This window comes from Otolemur garnettii, unplaced genomic scaffold, assembly GCF_000181295.1.
Source record: "Otolemur garnettii isolate 467f Iridium unplaced genomic scaffold, OtoGar3 scaffold00090, whole genome shotgun sequence".
NCBI classification, from domain to species: Eukaryota; Metazoa; Chordata; class Mammalia; order Primates; family Galagidae; genus Otolemur; species Otolemur garnettii.
The window spans coordinates 7,721,914-7,734,704 of record NW_003852485.1 but is presented as its reverse complement, the minus strand read 5'-3'; the positions used below and the strand labels follow the sequence as shown (position 1 = coordinate 7,734,704).

Genomic DNA, 12,791 nt, shown 5'->3' with positions numbered 1-12,791 from the left:
CCTCAGTAGAGTGCTGTGGCATCACAGCTCACAGCAACCTCAAACTCTTGGGCTTAAGCGATTCTCTTACCTCAGCCTCCCAAGTAGCTGGGACTACAGGTGCCCCAATGCCTGGCTACTTTTGTTGTTGCAGTTGTCATTGTTGTTAGCAGGCCCAGGCTGGGTTTGAGCCCTCCAGTCCTGGCTGGCACCATAACCACTGAGCTATGGGCCCCAGTCGAGAAAAGCCTTTTTCTAAATCGTTGCATATATAAAAGCTACTAACCCAAATCAGAAAACACAAATTGTTGGTATGCTATTGTTTAGTTTATGTAAAATTTTAAAATAATTATTTGCCAACATGTCAAAATTGGGAGAATACCAGACACTCCCAATTTCTGGGTTCACCTTAAAAAACGTGGATGGTCATCTTCTACCACTTCTATTTTATTTGAAGTACTTTTAATTCCCTTACTCTTTGGACTGGGCTCCTGGAGATGTTTGGATTTGGAACTCTTGCCTAAACAACTCCTGCTCACAAACTGAGCAGTGACAACCAAAGACCCCACCCCACCCCAGGGAGGCCCGCTGCACATGTAGTGCAGGTGCCCTGCTGGGGGCTTCTTCTCACATCGCCATCTCACAGCAGCCGAGCCACTGATTTGTTCACTCATTCATTCATTCATTCAGTACATGTTGAACATAGTCACAGGCTGAGATGTAGAAGGTCACAGGCCATAACACCTTCCTCCAGTTATCTGGAGTATGAATTATACACACGTTTGTCCTCGCCAACCACTGTCCTTTACACATCCATTATAGATTCAGAACATGCTAGCAGAAGAAAATCAACCTAATCTAGTAATCTTTCAATCCCTCTCCTTTTTACTTTAATTTTCAGAAGTACTTTTTTTTTTTTTTTGGTCAAATAAATTTTTTTTAAGAGATGCTATGGTGGTTGATTGAGGGTTTGGCATTCTGAGGGTCCCTCCTTTGGTTCTCCCCTCACTCCTTTTTTGATAAAACAGCAGTCTGAGCACTGCTAATCATTCCAATCCCACCAGACAAGTGTGAAGGGACTTGCTCAAGGCTACTTGGTCCTGCCCTGGCAGAACCAGGGATAGATCCCCAAACTCCTTCCTCTTAGGCCATCATGCCAACTGCATCATGCCTCTCTCAACCTGTGTGTCTGTCTGATTGCAGGGTGATCTCTGCAGTTGTGCTTAGTGCAACAGCTCTTGGAAGAGCCTCCTCTTACACCCCAAGTTATGCCAAAGCTAAAATAGCAGCGGCACGCTTTTTTCAGTTGCTGGACCGACGACCCCCAATCAGTGTCTACAGTAGTGCAGGTGAAAAATGGGTAAGTATTAGTTGTGCTCGTGTGTGTGTGTGCAGAACAGCCATCATGGATGGTCATACAATTCTTATTAGCTTCTAAATTCCTGTAGTATATGGATCTAATCATCTGCACTCAGAAGGGACAGACATACATGTAAAGGAATGAAGTATTTTGACATTAAAAATTATTCCTAAAGCTGGCATTTAAATAAGGCAATGATAGCCAATGAATACTAAATTCTGTATAATATAATATACACTTAATTCCAAAATGAACGAAGCCTGTTGTATTTTGAGACAATCCCAATCACCTTGCTTTCTATTTTTATAGAACAGAAAAACTAGCTCTTCCTGTTCTGTGATACTTATTTGGCTTCAAGTTTTATCTCATATGGATGCCCCCAAAATTTAATTGATCCCAACAAGATGTCTTTTCTTCTAATTGATAGTCCCCAGAGGTGTTTTTTTTATCTTCCCTGCCTATTTTTGAAATCCTCAGTATGTTCCAGAGAGCAAAACAAACCTAAATACTAGTTAAGCCAAATTAAATTCTGAAGTCTTTTCAAATTGTTCAAATGACCTATTTCTCCTTCAGCTCACTAAAAGTAAAATCTCTGTGTGGTCTATTAAATGTCTAGGCATTTCTGGAGTTTATAATTCAGATAGCTTTAAGCCCTAAAGTACAATAGAAAGTATTCTCCTTTGCAGTACAGACCTCCAGTAACTTTTGCTCTAGGTCATTCTGAGACTAATGTTATTATTTTGAGTCTTTGGGGGAACAGAGCTGTAGGGTTTGGACAGTTACTGGCTTCGGTGAGGTGATAATATCTTCTAGCTATTCTCTTCTGTTCAGAATGCCAAGGACTGTATGAGGAGGAAATCCCTTACGTTACATTGAGAATGAGCAGGGTCGAATGTCTTGAATTTCACTCCTCAAGCCTCCCTGTACGCTATCCCTGCTAGAGAGAATGGAATGTCCTTTCACTAAGTTGCTGCCTCTACACTTTGCACTTGGGCAGCACGGTTTGAAGGTGTCTCAGGCAGCGATTTTAAACTCAGATGTAAGTGCATTTTTAATATTCTAGGCCCCAGTAAGAAGGTGTGTAATTTCAATGCTCCCACTCGCAGGACAACTTCCAGGGGAAGATTGATTTTGTGGACTGTAAATTTACGTATCCTTCTCGCCCCGATGTGCAAGTTCTGAATGGCCTCTCCATATCGGTCAGTCCAGGGCAGACACTGGCATTTGTCGGAAGCAGTGGATGCGGCAAAAGCACCAGCGTTCAACTGTTGGAACGTTTCTACGATCCTGATCAGGGGAAGTTGGTAAGCACTGCAAATGCTTTCGAGAATTTTGCTTTCTGCCGAATATGGCCAACTCCTACAAAGAGCCTTCAAGATTATGCTTCTCCAGACTCACTTTATTTGTTTGTTTGCTTGTTTGTTTGTCTTTTTTTGTCCAGTGCCCTCATGAAAGAGTGTAGTATGTAGCCATCAGTTTGGAGTTGATTGCATTCAGACACAAAATAATAACACCTTTTACGCTTGTATTGTGCTTTCTGTTATTTCAAAGATCTTTCCTATTGATTATCTCACACAATAAGAGATTAAGAATGTGTGATGTTTGCAAAGTGGTTTGACTCATTTCCATCGTGCAGTTGATGAACCTGAATCCCAGAAAGGTTCTTACCTAAGTTCCAGTGCTGATTCTGTGCTGGACACTTTACATCTTTTGTATTTACCTGGATGGAGTTGGAGAACATTCTCCTTAGTGAAGAATCTCAAGAATGGAAGAATAAGCATCCCAAGTACTCAATACTGATTTGAATCTAGCAGATAAACAACTACAGGCCCACACGAGAGGAAAAACACAATTAAACTCAAGAATGGGGGAAGAGAGAAGAAGGGGAAAGGGGACTACGGAGGAAGGGGCTCAGTAAGCTCCCACCTGGGGGCACCTGGGGATATGGCATTCGGCACACCTACTGGATGAAGGACTCAGATACAACTCGGACTTTTCCTAACAAATGCAAACAATGTAACCTAACCATGTGTACCCTTGTATTAATCCAGAATTTAAAAAATAAATAAATTCTAGGACACCTTCACATGATCTGTTTCATCCATGTTGAAGTGTGATAAAAATGTGACTAGAAACCCCTGGTTTTTTGCCCACTGAATCAGACTCACTTTAAAGTGGCTGCCTGGACACTTTATCCCGGTGCATATTTTCCAGTCACAGTCATTTGCTGGTTGACCTGACTCTACCCTACCATTTCTAACATCGTATTTGGCCAGTTCCAGATGGCCTGCTGACCAGTTGGGCAAAAAAAGCCTGGGCACAATGGAAAGCTAGAGATGCGTGTATTTAATGGAAACATTCACTTACTTGCAAATGGAGCAGAAAGTGCAGACTAGTCAGGGAACAAATCACCAGGGATGGAAAAAGTGGGGGCGATGAGGGATGCGATGATAAATGAGCAAGAAAGGGGACTTAGCATGAAAAAGGCTGAGGCGATCCTTGTTCAAGAAGCCTGGAGTCTAAACAATCAAAGGAACTCACCTCCACAGCCATGCATGCCAAAGCTTTGGCAAGGATGTTTGAAAAATAGGTGAATTGCATTGTCGCTCACTTTTCATGGCATTTCTTTCTCCTCTTTTTTCTCCCTTTTTTCTTTCTGTCAAAGTAACAGATGCAGAGAATTATAAAGTCAAATAGCAAAAAAAAAAAAAAAAGGTTTGTGATAAACTGCAACTCCCTGCCCTACCCTGCCATCCCCACCCCACATTTCTCTGCTCAAAGGCAACTATTTTTAACCGCTTGATGTTTTTTGATCTTCCACTGATTACTTTTCTATCTCCAAACAATATGCTCATGTTGCGGTTGCACAGTTAAACAAATCTAGACTTTCTGCCGACTTATTCTCAAGAGACCGAGATTCCGCTTACTCTCACCACCTCCTCCCAATATCCATGTATCACTTTTTAGCCCCTATATTTATAAATTTAACTGTTATCCTTCTGTGGCTTTCCCACCGCCTATATAAAATACATCTTGAATTCTTGCTTTCTAAAGTGACAATTCTCACAATGGTCCCCGTTTGTCACTTCTTCCTCCTTCCTTTTCCCTCTCAAGTTCTAACTGCACTTATTATCGAGAATATAAAATGCTTACCCTCTGTTTTTAACACTGGTTTTCTGTGAAAGTCCTGCTTTCACTCCAGGTTGATTCGAAAAGTTGGAAATCAATTAACAGGTTTTGTTATGATTATGTAAATATTCGTATGATTGTGTGAACCTGGAACGCACGTTGCACCAGAGGTCTGGTCTTCCTGAGAGAGAGGGTTCACTTTTCCAAAGTGAAAGTCTTGTTTTCACTCCAGGCTGATTCTAAAAGTTGGTAATCGATTAACAAATTTTGTCATGATTATGTAAATATTAATTCTATTAATCCTACAGTCAAATAGTAAGGTGCATTAGCTTTCCTTTGCTTTCTTAATTGTTTTTCTGCAAGTTGTTTTTCTTGCCTTCTTGGCCTTTATAAAAATCTTTACGTTCTTCCAGTGTCTCCATCCTGCCGTCAGCTCCCTCATTTTTGTCACTGCCAGGATTAGCTGCAACCTTGGCCTGCTGAACAGTTGCCACACTGTCAGTTTCTTGCAGCGTTTCCTTGGGTTAGAGCCATTATTCCCTCGTTCCTGGATCTTCCTTTTTCTTGGTTTTCACCCTCCTTTTGTTGGAGCACACCCATGAGTGGTTTTCTAAGAAATAGTTTAGAGGTATGGGCCTGGAAATGTTTTATTTTGTTCCATATGTCAAAGGTGGCCTTTCTACTTTCCCTGAATAATATAACCTTCAGTGCCCTGAGGACAGATGACATTATAAAGAGAAATGCTAGGAGAAACTTGGAAGAGGCAACAAAAGATTTCCTTTCATTAAGGAAATCAAGGGACAAACATTCTTCCTGGTGGAATCCAGGAGGTTATAAAAAATAAAGAGTAAGAGCTGATCACCTGTAATTTGGAGTCATTTCTGTTATTAACATTAGGTGTAAAGATTTTAATTCATTTGAATGTATTTGGTGACTGGTGAACCTGGAATGCACATTGCACCAGAGGTCTGGTCTTCCTGAGAGAGAGGGTTCACTTTTCTAAAATGTCATCTGTCTCCCAGGTAGACTGCCAACTACGTGAGACTGAGGAACCTGAATTCGTCATGTTTGACCTTTCTAATATTAACACTCTTTTAGTATATTTCTCTGAATATGCCCAGTGAATATTCTGGTTGCAGGCAGAAAGCAAGACCCGTGAGAAATCATCAGGATTCCTTGCATCTCATAGGCACTCTATGTTTCGTGACATCATTATAAAACTTTTCTACAAACGTTTTTAAGCAGGAAATATGCCACTTTTAATCAATTTTTAGAAGTTCCCCTTTGCTTTTAAGGAAGCTAATACAAGCTTTCGATATTTTCAGTATTTAAGTGGACACCTCTGAAGGCCTGTTCCTGCATTAGGCCCCGAGGGAAACTCTAAGAAGCATAGCCAGGACTTCTGTCTTCCAGGAGCTGGCTTACCGCTCAGAGCAACCAGCAAATGGCTCCAGTATTTAATTATTAAATTGTGCTCTGCAGACTTAAGTACTACAGAGAAAGAATAGAGCAAGATAAGCGAGGGCTAACTATGACGGAGGAACACTTTATATTTTTCAATTGTGTTTGCTTTTCCCATTGCCGAGAAATTATCTAAAATATAATCTGTTCTCATCATTTAACATGATCTCTTTCTGAAATCAAAGGGCCACTTTAGAGTGATGTATTAGACCCACTGTCTCTTTACTATTTTATCACTTGTAAGTGGACCAGCTCCAATGGTGGATATTTGAGTACCTGGACTTAACTGCCTTAAGTAGATTGAGTTTCTAGGAGACAGAGATAATGTTTTCTTTCCAAGCTCACATTGGTGCTTTTGTGGCAATTTGATAAATGTTTGTTGATTGACTAAGTTAATAAATGTATTCCTTTTTTATTTGATTCTATTATTTCAGCTTTTCAGAGAATGGTGTTAATAAAATCAAAGAAATAAGCTTGAACCTTATATTATCCATTAAAAAAATGCTTTTCCTAACTCATGAAGTCTCAAGATTAAGTAACTCTGCACATTTGTAGAGTGTGCTGTATTCAAAGCATAAGGAGAAGGTTTTTCTTGACCAAATACTGTCTTGAGTGTCTTGCCCATTTTTACACCCATAGAGATGGAATATGGAAAACAAATCAATAAAATCACAGTCCGATCAGTGTTAACTTTCACACCACTTCTGGCAGACACTATCTCCAAAGGTCAAAGGCAACATAATTTATTGCCCTGAGCCCTGGGATTGTTGCCTGTTAAGCAAACCAAATGTGCTGCGTAACTCTTAACTCTAAGATAAGAACTTTCCTAGAATTCAGGGCCGGAATTCTAAAACTTAATGTTCTTTGTTGTCATCTCTATCGGCAGATGATAGACGGGCATGACAGCAAAAAAGTGAATGTCCAGTTTCTCCGCTCAAACATCGGAATTGTGTCCCAGGAACCAGTGTTGTTTGCCTGTAGCATAATGGACAATATCAAGTACGGGGACAACACCAAAGACATCCCCATGGAAAGAGTCATAGCAGCCGCGAAGCAGGCTCAACTGCATGACTTTGTCATGTCCCTGCCAGAGGTGAGTACCAAGTCACAGCCACTCACTACGGGAGTCGAGGATGAGAGGTAGAGTGACCAACAAGTACAGGTGAGCATCCCGATTCCAAAACCTGAAATCCAAAATGCCCAAAAGTCAGAACTTCCTGAGTGCTGACATGATGGCAAAGTGGAAAATTCTGCACCTGACTTCATGTGACAAGTTGTGGTCAAAACACAGCCAAAACTTTGTTTAATACACTAAATTATATAAAGTTATATAAAGTTACATAAAATTACCTCAAGCTGTGTGTATAAGGTGCATATAAAACATAAATGAATTTCTTGTTTAGACTTGGGTCCTACCCCTGAGAATCTCATTATGTATATGTATATATTCCAAAATCTGAAAAAAATCTGAAATTCGAAATACTCCTGGCCCCAGGCATTTCAGAAAATGGATATCCAACCTGTAGTATGATTGTGGCTCAAGAAAGTCAAAGGGAACACAACTGATTTCCCATTGCTGCAGGATTGCCTTAGTCTTTAGGCAAAATATATGTTCTTACACTCTTTAGTTTTGGAAAGCAAAAAATATATGTTCTTATACTCTTAGTTTTGGAAAGCATTGTATCATCCAACTCTTAGTGGCTGATTACAAGGAAAATTAAAGCATAGAAACAAATGTTAGGAGCCAACTACTACCTTTGACCTTTCCACTTCTTTTTTTATCTTAAATGTCACTGGGGAAAATTATTTTTTCTTTGTGAGTGATTACATTTATAAGCTTTGTGTTGTTTGTGGAGGACTTTTTGTTCGCTTTTTTTACCATGCCTTCTAAGCTCTTGACCTGGTTTTTACTTGGGTAGTCCAAACTGTAAGTAGGTGCAAGTTATTATTTGCAGCATCCAGAGTTGAAAAGTGAAGATAGTGTGTCCCTTGGAAGATTAATTTATTCCATAAATCTCAATCGAACACCTACTCATTCTGTGCAAGACATTGATTAGAGTTGGTTTACTGCCTTTTTCTCATATAGACTTGCCCATGACACCATTCCCTGAGAACCTTGTCTCCAGGAGATGAAGTGGGTTGATATTGGTCTCTCTGGGCTTTGTCAAGCATTTGTTAGGAGGCCAGGGAGGTAGGGAAAGGAGACAGATCTTGGGAAAGCGCTGATCAAAGGCAGGGGCTCGATATACCTGGGTTGAGATTTCACTTTCAATGCTTGTTACTTGTCTACTTCTTTGTGCCTAACTGCTGAAATCTAAAAAATGCAAATTTATGGCTTCCGTGAATATTATATGATAACTTGGTTAGGGTAGTTAGCACAGTAACTGATGCACAGTAAATATTCCATGAATGTTAATTAATTTTTATGTAGCCTTGAGATCTTCTTTCCTAATTTCATCTAAAACTCACAGTAAGTCTATGAACTCATTATTAACATTGCCTTTTTCTGATGAGTTTTCAGCTCCAAGAAATGTAAATAGTTTTTTCATGATCACAGAGCTAGTAAATGGCAGAGTGGAGATTCTAACCATGGCTTACGTTTCAAAATATTCCGGTAAAGGAATAGAGCACGACAGCTCTCAGAAGGCATTTCCATCCCAGGGATTATTCTACCTTGCAAGGACTTTTCAGATAAGAGTCTGGACATCAGGAAGTCTCAAATCAAGAAAAAGATCATATATGGGATTTTACCAAAACACAGGGAGGAAGAGACTGGAAATATAAACCTAAAAGAAATGTAGGAATTGGAAATAAAGTCTCTTATTTCCATTTTTTTTTAATATGCCTTAGTGGATGTGATATCCTTTATAGGATGACTCATTCACTATTCCAAAATTCAATAAACAGCAAATAATTTAAATTCAAATAGGAGTCGTTGATACAGGCTCCAAATAGCACAGGAGCAGGAACTAACAGTTTCTAGTGCTCAAACTTACCATACTTGTTCCAGAAATATGAAACTAACGTTGGCTCCCAGGGGTCTCAGCTTTCTCGAGGGGAGAAACAGCGCATTGCTATTGCTCGGGCCATCGTCAGAGATCCTAAAATCTTGCTACTGGATGAAGCCACTTCTGCCTTAGACACAGAAAGTGAAAAGGTACGTACTGATTTTCTGAAGTCCTAAATCATTGTAAATGAGTCTTTTGCTGTGAAATTTGCCCTTATAAAATGTCACTATTTTCAATTTTCTGACTCATTAACAGTAGAAATTGGCAATATTTTGTGGAACCACAAGAAAATAATCTGGGGAAAGTGATTTAACATAAGATTGCTTCAAATATAAAAAAAACTTTATAATAAGAATTGTTTTTAAGATTTTTTTAGGCCGAGTGACATTTCTTCAAAGGCAAATAATTGGCTTTCTTAAATAAAGTAAAAGGTCATCTGTTAGCATTACATATTTTATAGTTCTAAAGTTAGAATTATAGAGGGTCGGCCACACACAACACAAAGAATGAGGTGATATCTGATGTGTGGTTTGGATGAAAGAAGGTGCAATTGAGAAAAACACAGTTATAAAATTTAACATTCATAATTAACATCTTATAAATCAGGATTTCATTTTGGAGAGAGCTAATCTGTCCTCAGTGAAGAATGGTGTCAGGAATGACCATTTGGCTGCTACCCTCCATTGTTTCCTTGCTTTCCTTTTTGTAAACTAGATCATCACTAAGTAAGTGTAAAATTACACAGTAATTCCCAAGTTTGCTTCACTGAAATTTCTCAGCCTGTGCACTGCTGGTGAAATAATTGATGCACTGCATTCAGTGAATACACCTGCTTGCTTCATCCTCTCTTATGGCAAACCTTTGGGTTTACCCCTAAGCGTAGGGTTGCTACTCAGGCAGTATTAACTGAAGTCTTGTAATGGTGGGCCGGGGAACATCGTACGCCTTTACCTCACCTTATGTCTCCTCTTTGCAGACGGTGCAGGTTGCTCTGGACAAAGCCAGAGAGGGTCGGACCTGCATTGTCATTGCCCATCGCTTGTCCACCATCCAGAATGCGGATGTGATCGCTGTCATGGCACAGGGGGCGGTGATTGAAAAGGGGACCCACGAGGAACTGATGGCCCAGAAAGGAGCCTACTACAAACTAGTCACGACGGGAGCCCCCATCAGCTGACCAGGCCCAAGAACTTCATACAAGATGGCACACCAAATGGCTGGAGGGCTCATCTGCTGCTTCCTTAGAGAGGAATGTCCATATTTTACTTTTACAGACATTGCCATACATTGGGAGCCAAGTTAATTTCTAATGACGTTCAATAATAATTCAGCTTAGATGTTTATATAGCAAATGAAAGAAATGAGGCTGAGTGTGAATGAAAATGCAATGTCAAGTGGTTGCTCAGCCGCCAGCTGGCACTTCTCTGTGCAGGAGCAGTCCTGCTTACTACATGAGAAGTAAAGAAGACTGGACTCCTCCAGGGCAGAGGATATCCTTGACACTGTTGAACCCTAGGTGTGCCCAGAGGCTGGTCTATGACAGGCACTGAACTAAGGTTTGTTTGACTAAAGTCAAACGTGAAAAGAACAGAAGGACTGGAGACCAGCTGTACTGGTCTGTGTCCTCATCTGTACTCATCTGTGTCCTCATCACCCTCCTCTGTCTGTACTGGTTGCTCTTCTTTATTTCCTGGAAATCCTATGCATGTAATGAAAACAGTGCATTTTATTTTGCTCTACCTTTATAAAATGTTATCCATAAAAGCTGGTTAAATATGGCAGGAAAAACTCAAGTTTATCCCTGTTCCCTCAAAATACCAGTTCTCCTAATGGAGAATTAAAGAAGGCATGAATCTACAAGAATAAAGCAAACAAGATGATGCCAGAAACCAGATTGGGGGAGCCAGAAATCAAATGGACAACTGATAGAGGATTTGAAAGATGAGAACAAACAAAAATGTAATCTGTTAGTGAAGGGAAGCCTAGAGGCATCTGTTTTGTACCACAGCTCCTTAGAAAAGCTCAGGATGTAAAGATACTGACTGGCTCCTTTTGGAAGGGGGAGGCCAGATGTGGCTGAAGACAGAAGAATTGACCGAAGCCTTCCTGGGTGAAGCCTGCCCTTCCACAATCCAAGCAGAAGATTGGATGCTCCCTCTCTGGGAAGTTCACAGACAGGCTTGGATTTAAGGACATAGGTTGCCATTGAAGGGGTGGCAAGCATACAAGAGATAGGAGGATTGAGTGCAAAGTCTTTATGTGATCAGAAAACTCTCAGCCCCTTCCTGCCTCTGCAGGAGATTAAAGAATCATTCTCTGGGAAAACTGGCCAATCTAAGATAGGAGACCCATAACTGCTAGGGATCCTCCAATGCAAATTTTGTATCCAGATTGTCCTAGGGTGAAGCCCACTTGCCAACAGCCAGCACTCACTCACTCAGCTTCCCTAGGCTTTCAGTGTCTCCCCATGCCGTGCATAGAAATGGACTGCCCAGGCTCACCAGACACCAAGCAGATATTTTAACATATAAATCAAAAGCAACAACAATAGAACATCCAGGAAAGGGCAGTGCCTGTGGCTCAGTGGGTAGGGCACTGGCCCCATATACCAAGGGTGGCGGGTTCAAACCCAGCCCTGGCCAAATTGCAACAACAATAACAACAAAAACAGCCAGGTGTTGTGGCGGGCGCCTGTAGTCCCAGCTACTGGGGAGGCTGAGGCAAGAGAATTACCTAAGCCCAGGAGCTGGAAGTTGCTGTGAGCTGTGTGACACCATGGCACTCTACCGAGGGTGATAAAGTGAGGCTCTGTCTCTACAGAAAAAAAAAAAAGGAGCATCCAGGAAAGAGGACGTTAGAAGTAACAGAGCCAATTTAAAGATAAAGAAAACACTCAAGAAGTGGTAGTAAATTTAGTCAACCAGAATAGAGAAGGTATTTGCATCTATTTAAAGAAAAACAGGAGTCTAGAAAATGAACATAAACAAAAAAACATAAACATACGAAACGGAGCTCTTCATAGCAGAAATGAAAAATGGCTCAGTACAACAGCAGGGCTGCGAGGTTCCCAAGGAGCCGTCCACCCATCACAATGTCTTTTCCCTACTCTATCTTCCTCCCAAGCCCCACTCTACGGAGGTGCCTTTTCTTCCCTTGGCCAGCAAATGAAATCCTGCCTACAAATTAAGCCTGAACTGTGGCATATGGAGGTGTCTTATTTCTGTCTCTTTCCCATGTTTCCTGGAGAGTAACTGCAAGGAAGATTCCGCAGGTAAACTGGTGAGGCCAGAATTGCTGATGGTTGCCACATGAGGAGGCTGAGGGTGGAGGACGGCTTTCTAGTTAAGTTTTGAAAAATGACAATGGCAAGTAAGTTGCCACATGAAGATGCTTGCTGGAAGAAATTAAGCTTTGCAGCGAATACCTGCTGCTTCTCTAATTTCGACGAAAGAAGACTAAAACTGTTGTGTAGGTTCACATTTCTACATGGAGGATGTGGCCTTTGTGCTGAGAGCGTGCTGATTTCCTGCAGTGGAGTTTGAGGGATATGAGAGAGGAATGAACACGGTTTTTAAAAAATAATTTGCTTGAAAGTTATTGATAAGAGGGAAAGGATGTAGTAGAAGGGGCTTGAAATTAGGAAAAGAATTGCCATCTGAGGTTCAGTAACAAGGGAGATTACAAACTCAAAAATGAATAAAGTTGCATGCGTGTGGTACGAGACCAGGGAGTGTCAATGTCATCCTTTTTTCTCCTCTATTTCTAACAAAGATTTGGCCTCTGCCATTTTATATTATTGTTTCTCAGATGATTGAAGGATTGGCTTAATCTGTTCTATGTGACAGTTATTATAA

The 12,791-nt window shown here is 40.8% G+C and overlaps 1 protein-coding gene across 1 annotated transcript in view; it reads left to right on the top strand.

The window, feature by feature from the left end:
- The window catches only part of ABCB11 (ATP binding cassette subfamily B member 11), a 109,065-nt gene extending 97,492 nt beyond the window's left edge, over positions 1 to 11,573 (top strand). Inside the window, exons 24-28 of the mRNA XM_012808456.2 lie at positions 1,183 to 1,339; positions 2,446 to 2,643; positions 6,816 to 7,022; positions 8,940 to 9,086; positions 9,914 to 11,573. Coding sequence (XP_012663910.1) covers positions 1,183 to 1,339; positions 2,446 to 2,643; positions 6,816 to 7,022; positions 8,940 to 9,086; positions 9,914 to 10,114 — 910 coding nt within the window. The 3' untranslated portion in view covers positions 10,115 to 11,573. The remainder of the gene's footprint in view (positions 1 to 1,182; positions 1,340 to 2,445; positions 2,644 to 6,815; positions 7,023 to 8,939; positions 9,087 to 9,913) is intronic.
- Positions 11,574 to 12,791: the final 1,218 nt, after the last annotated feature.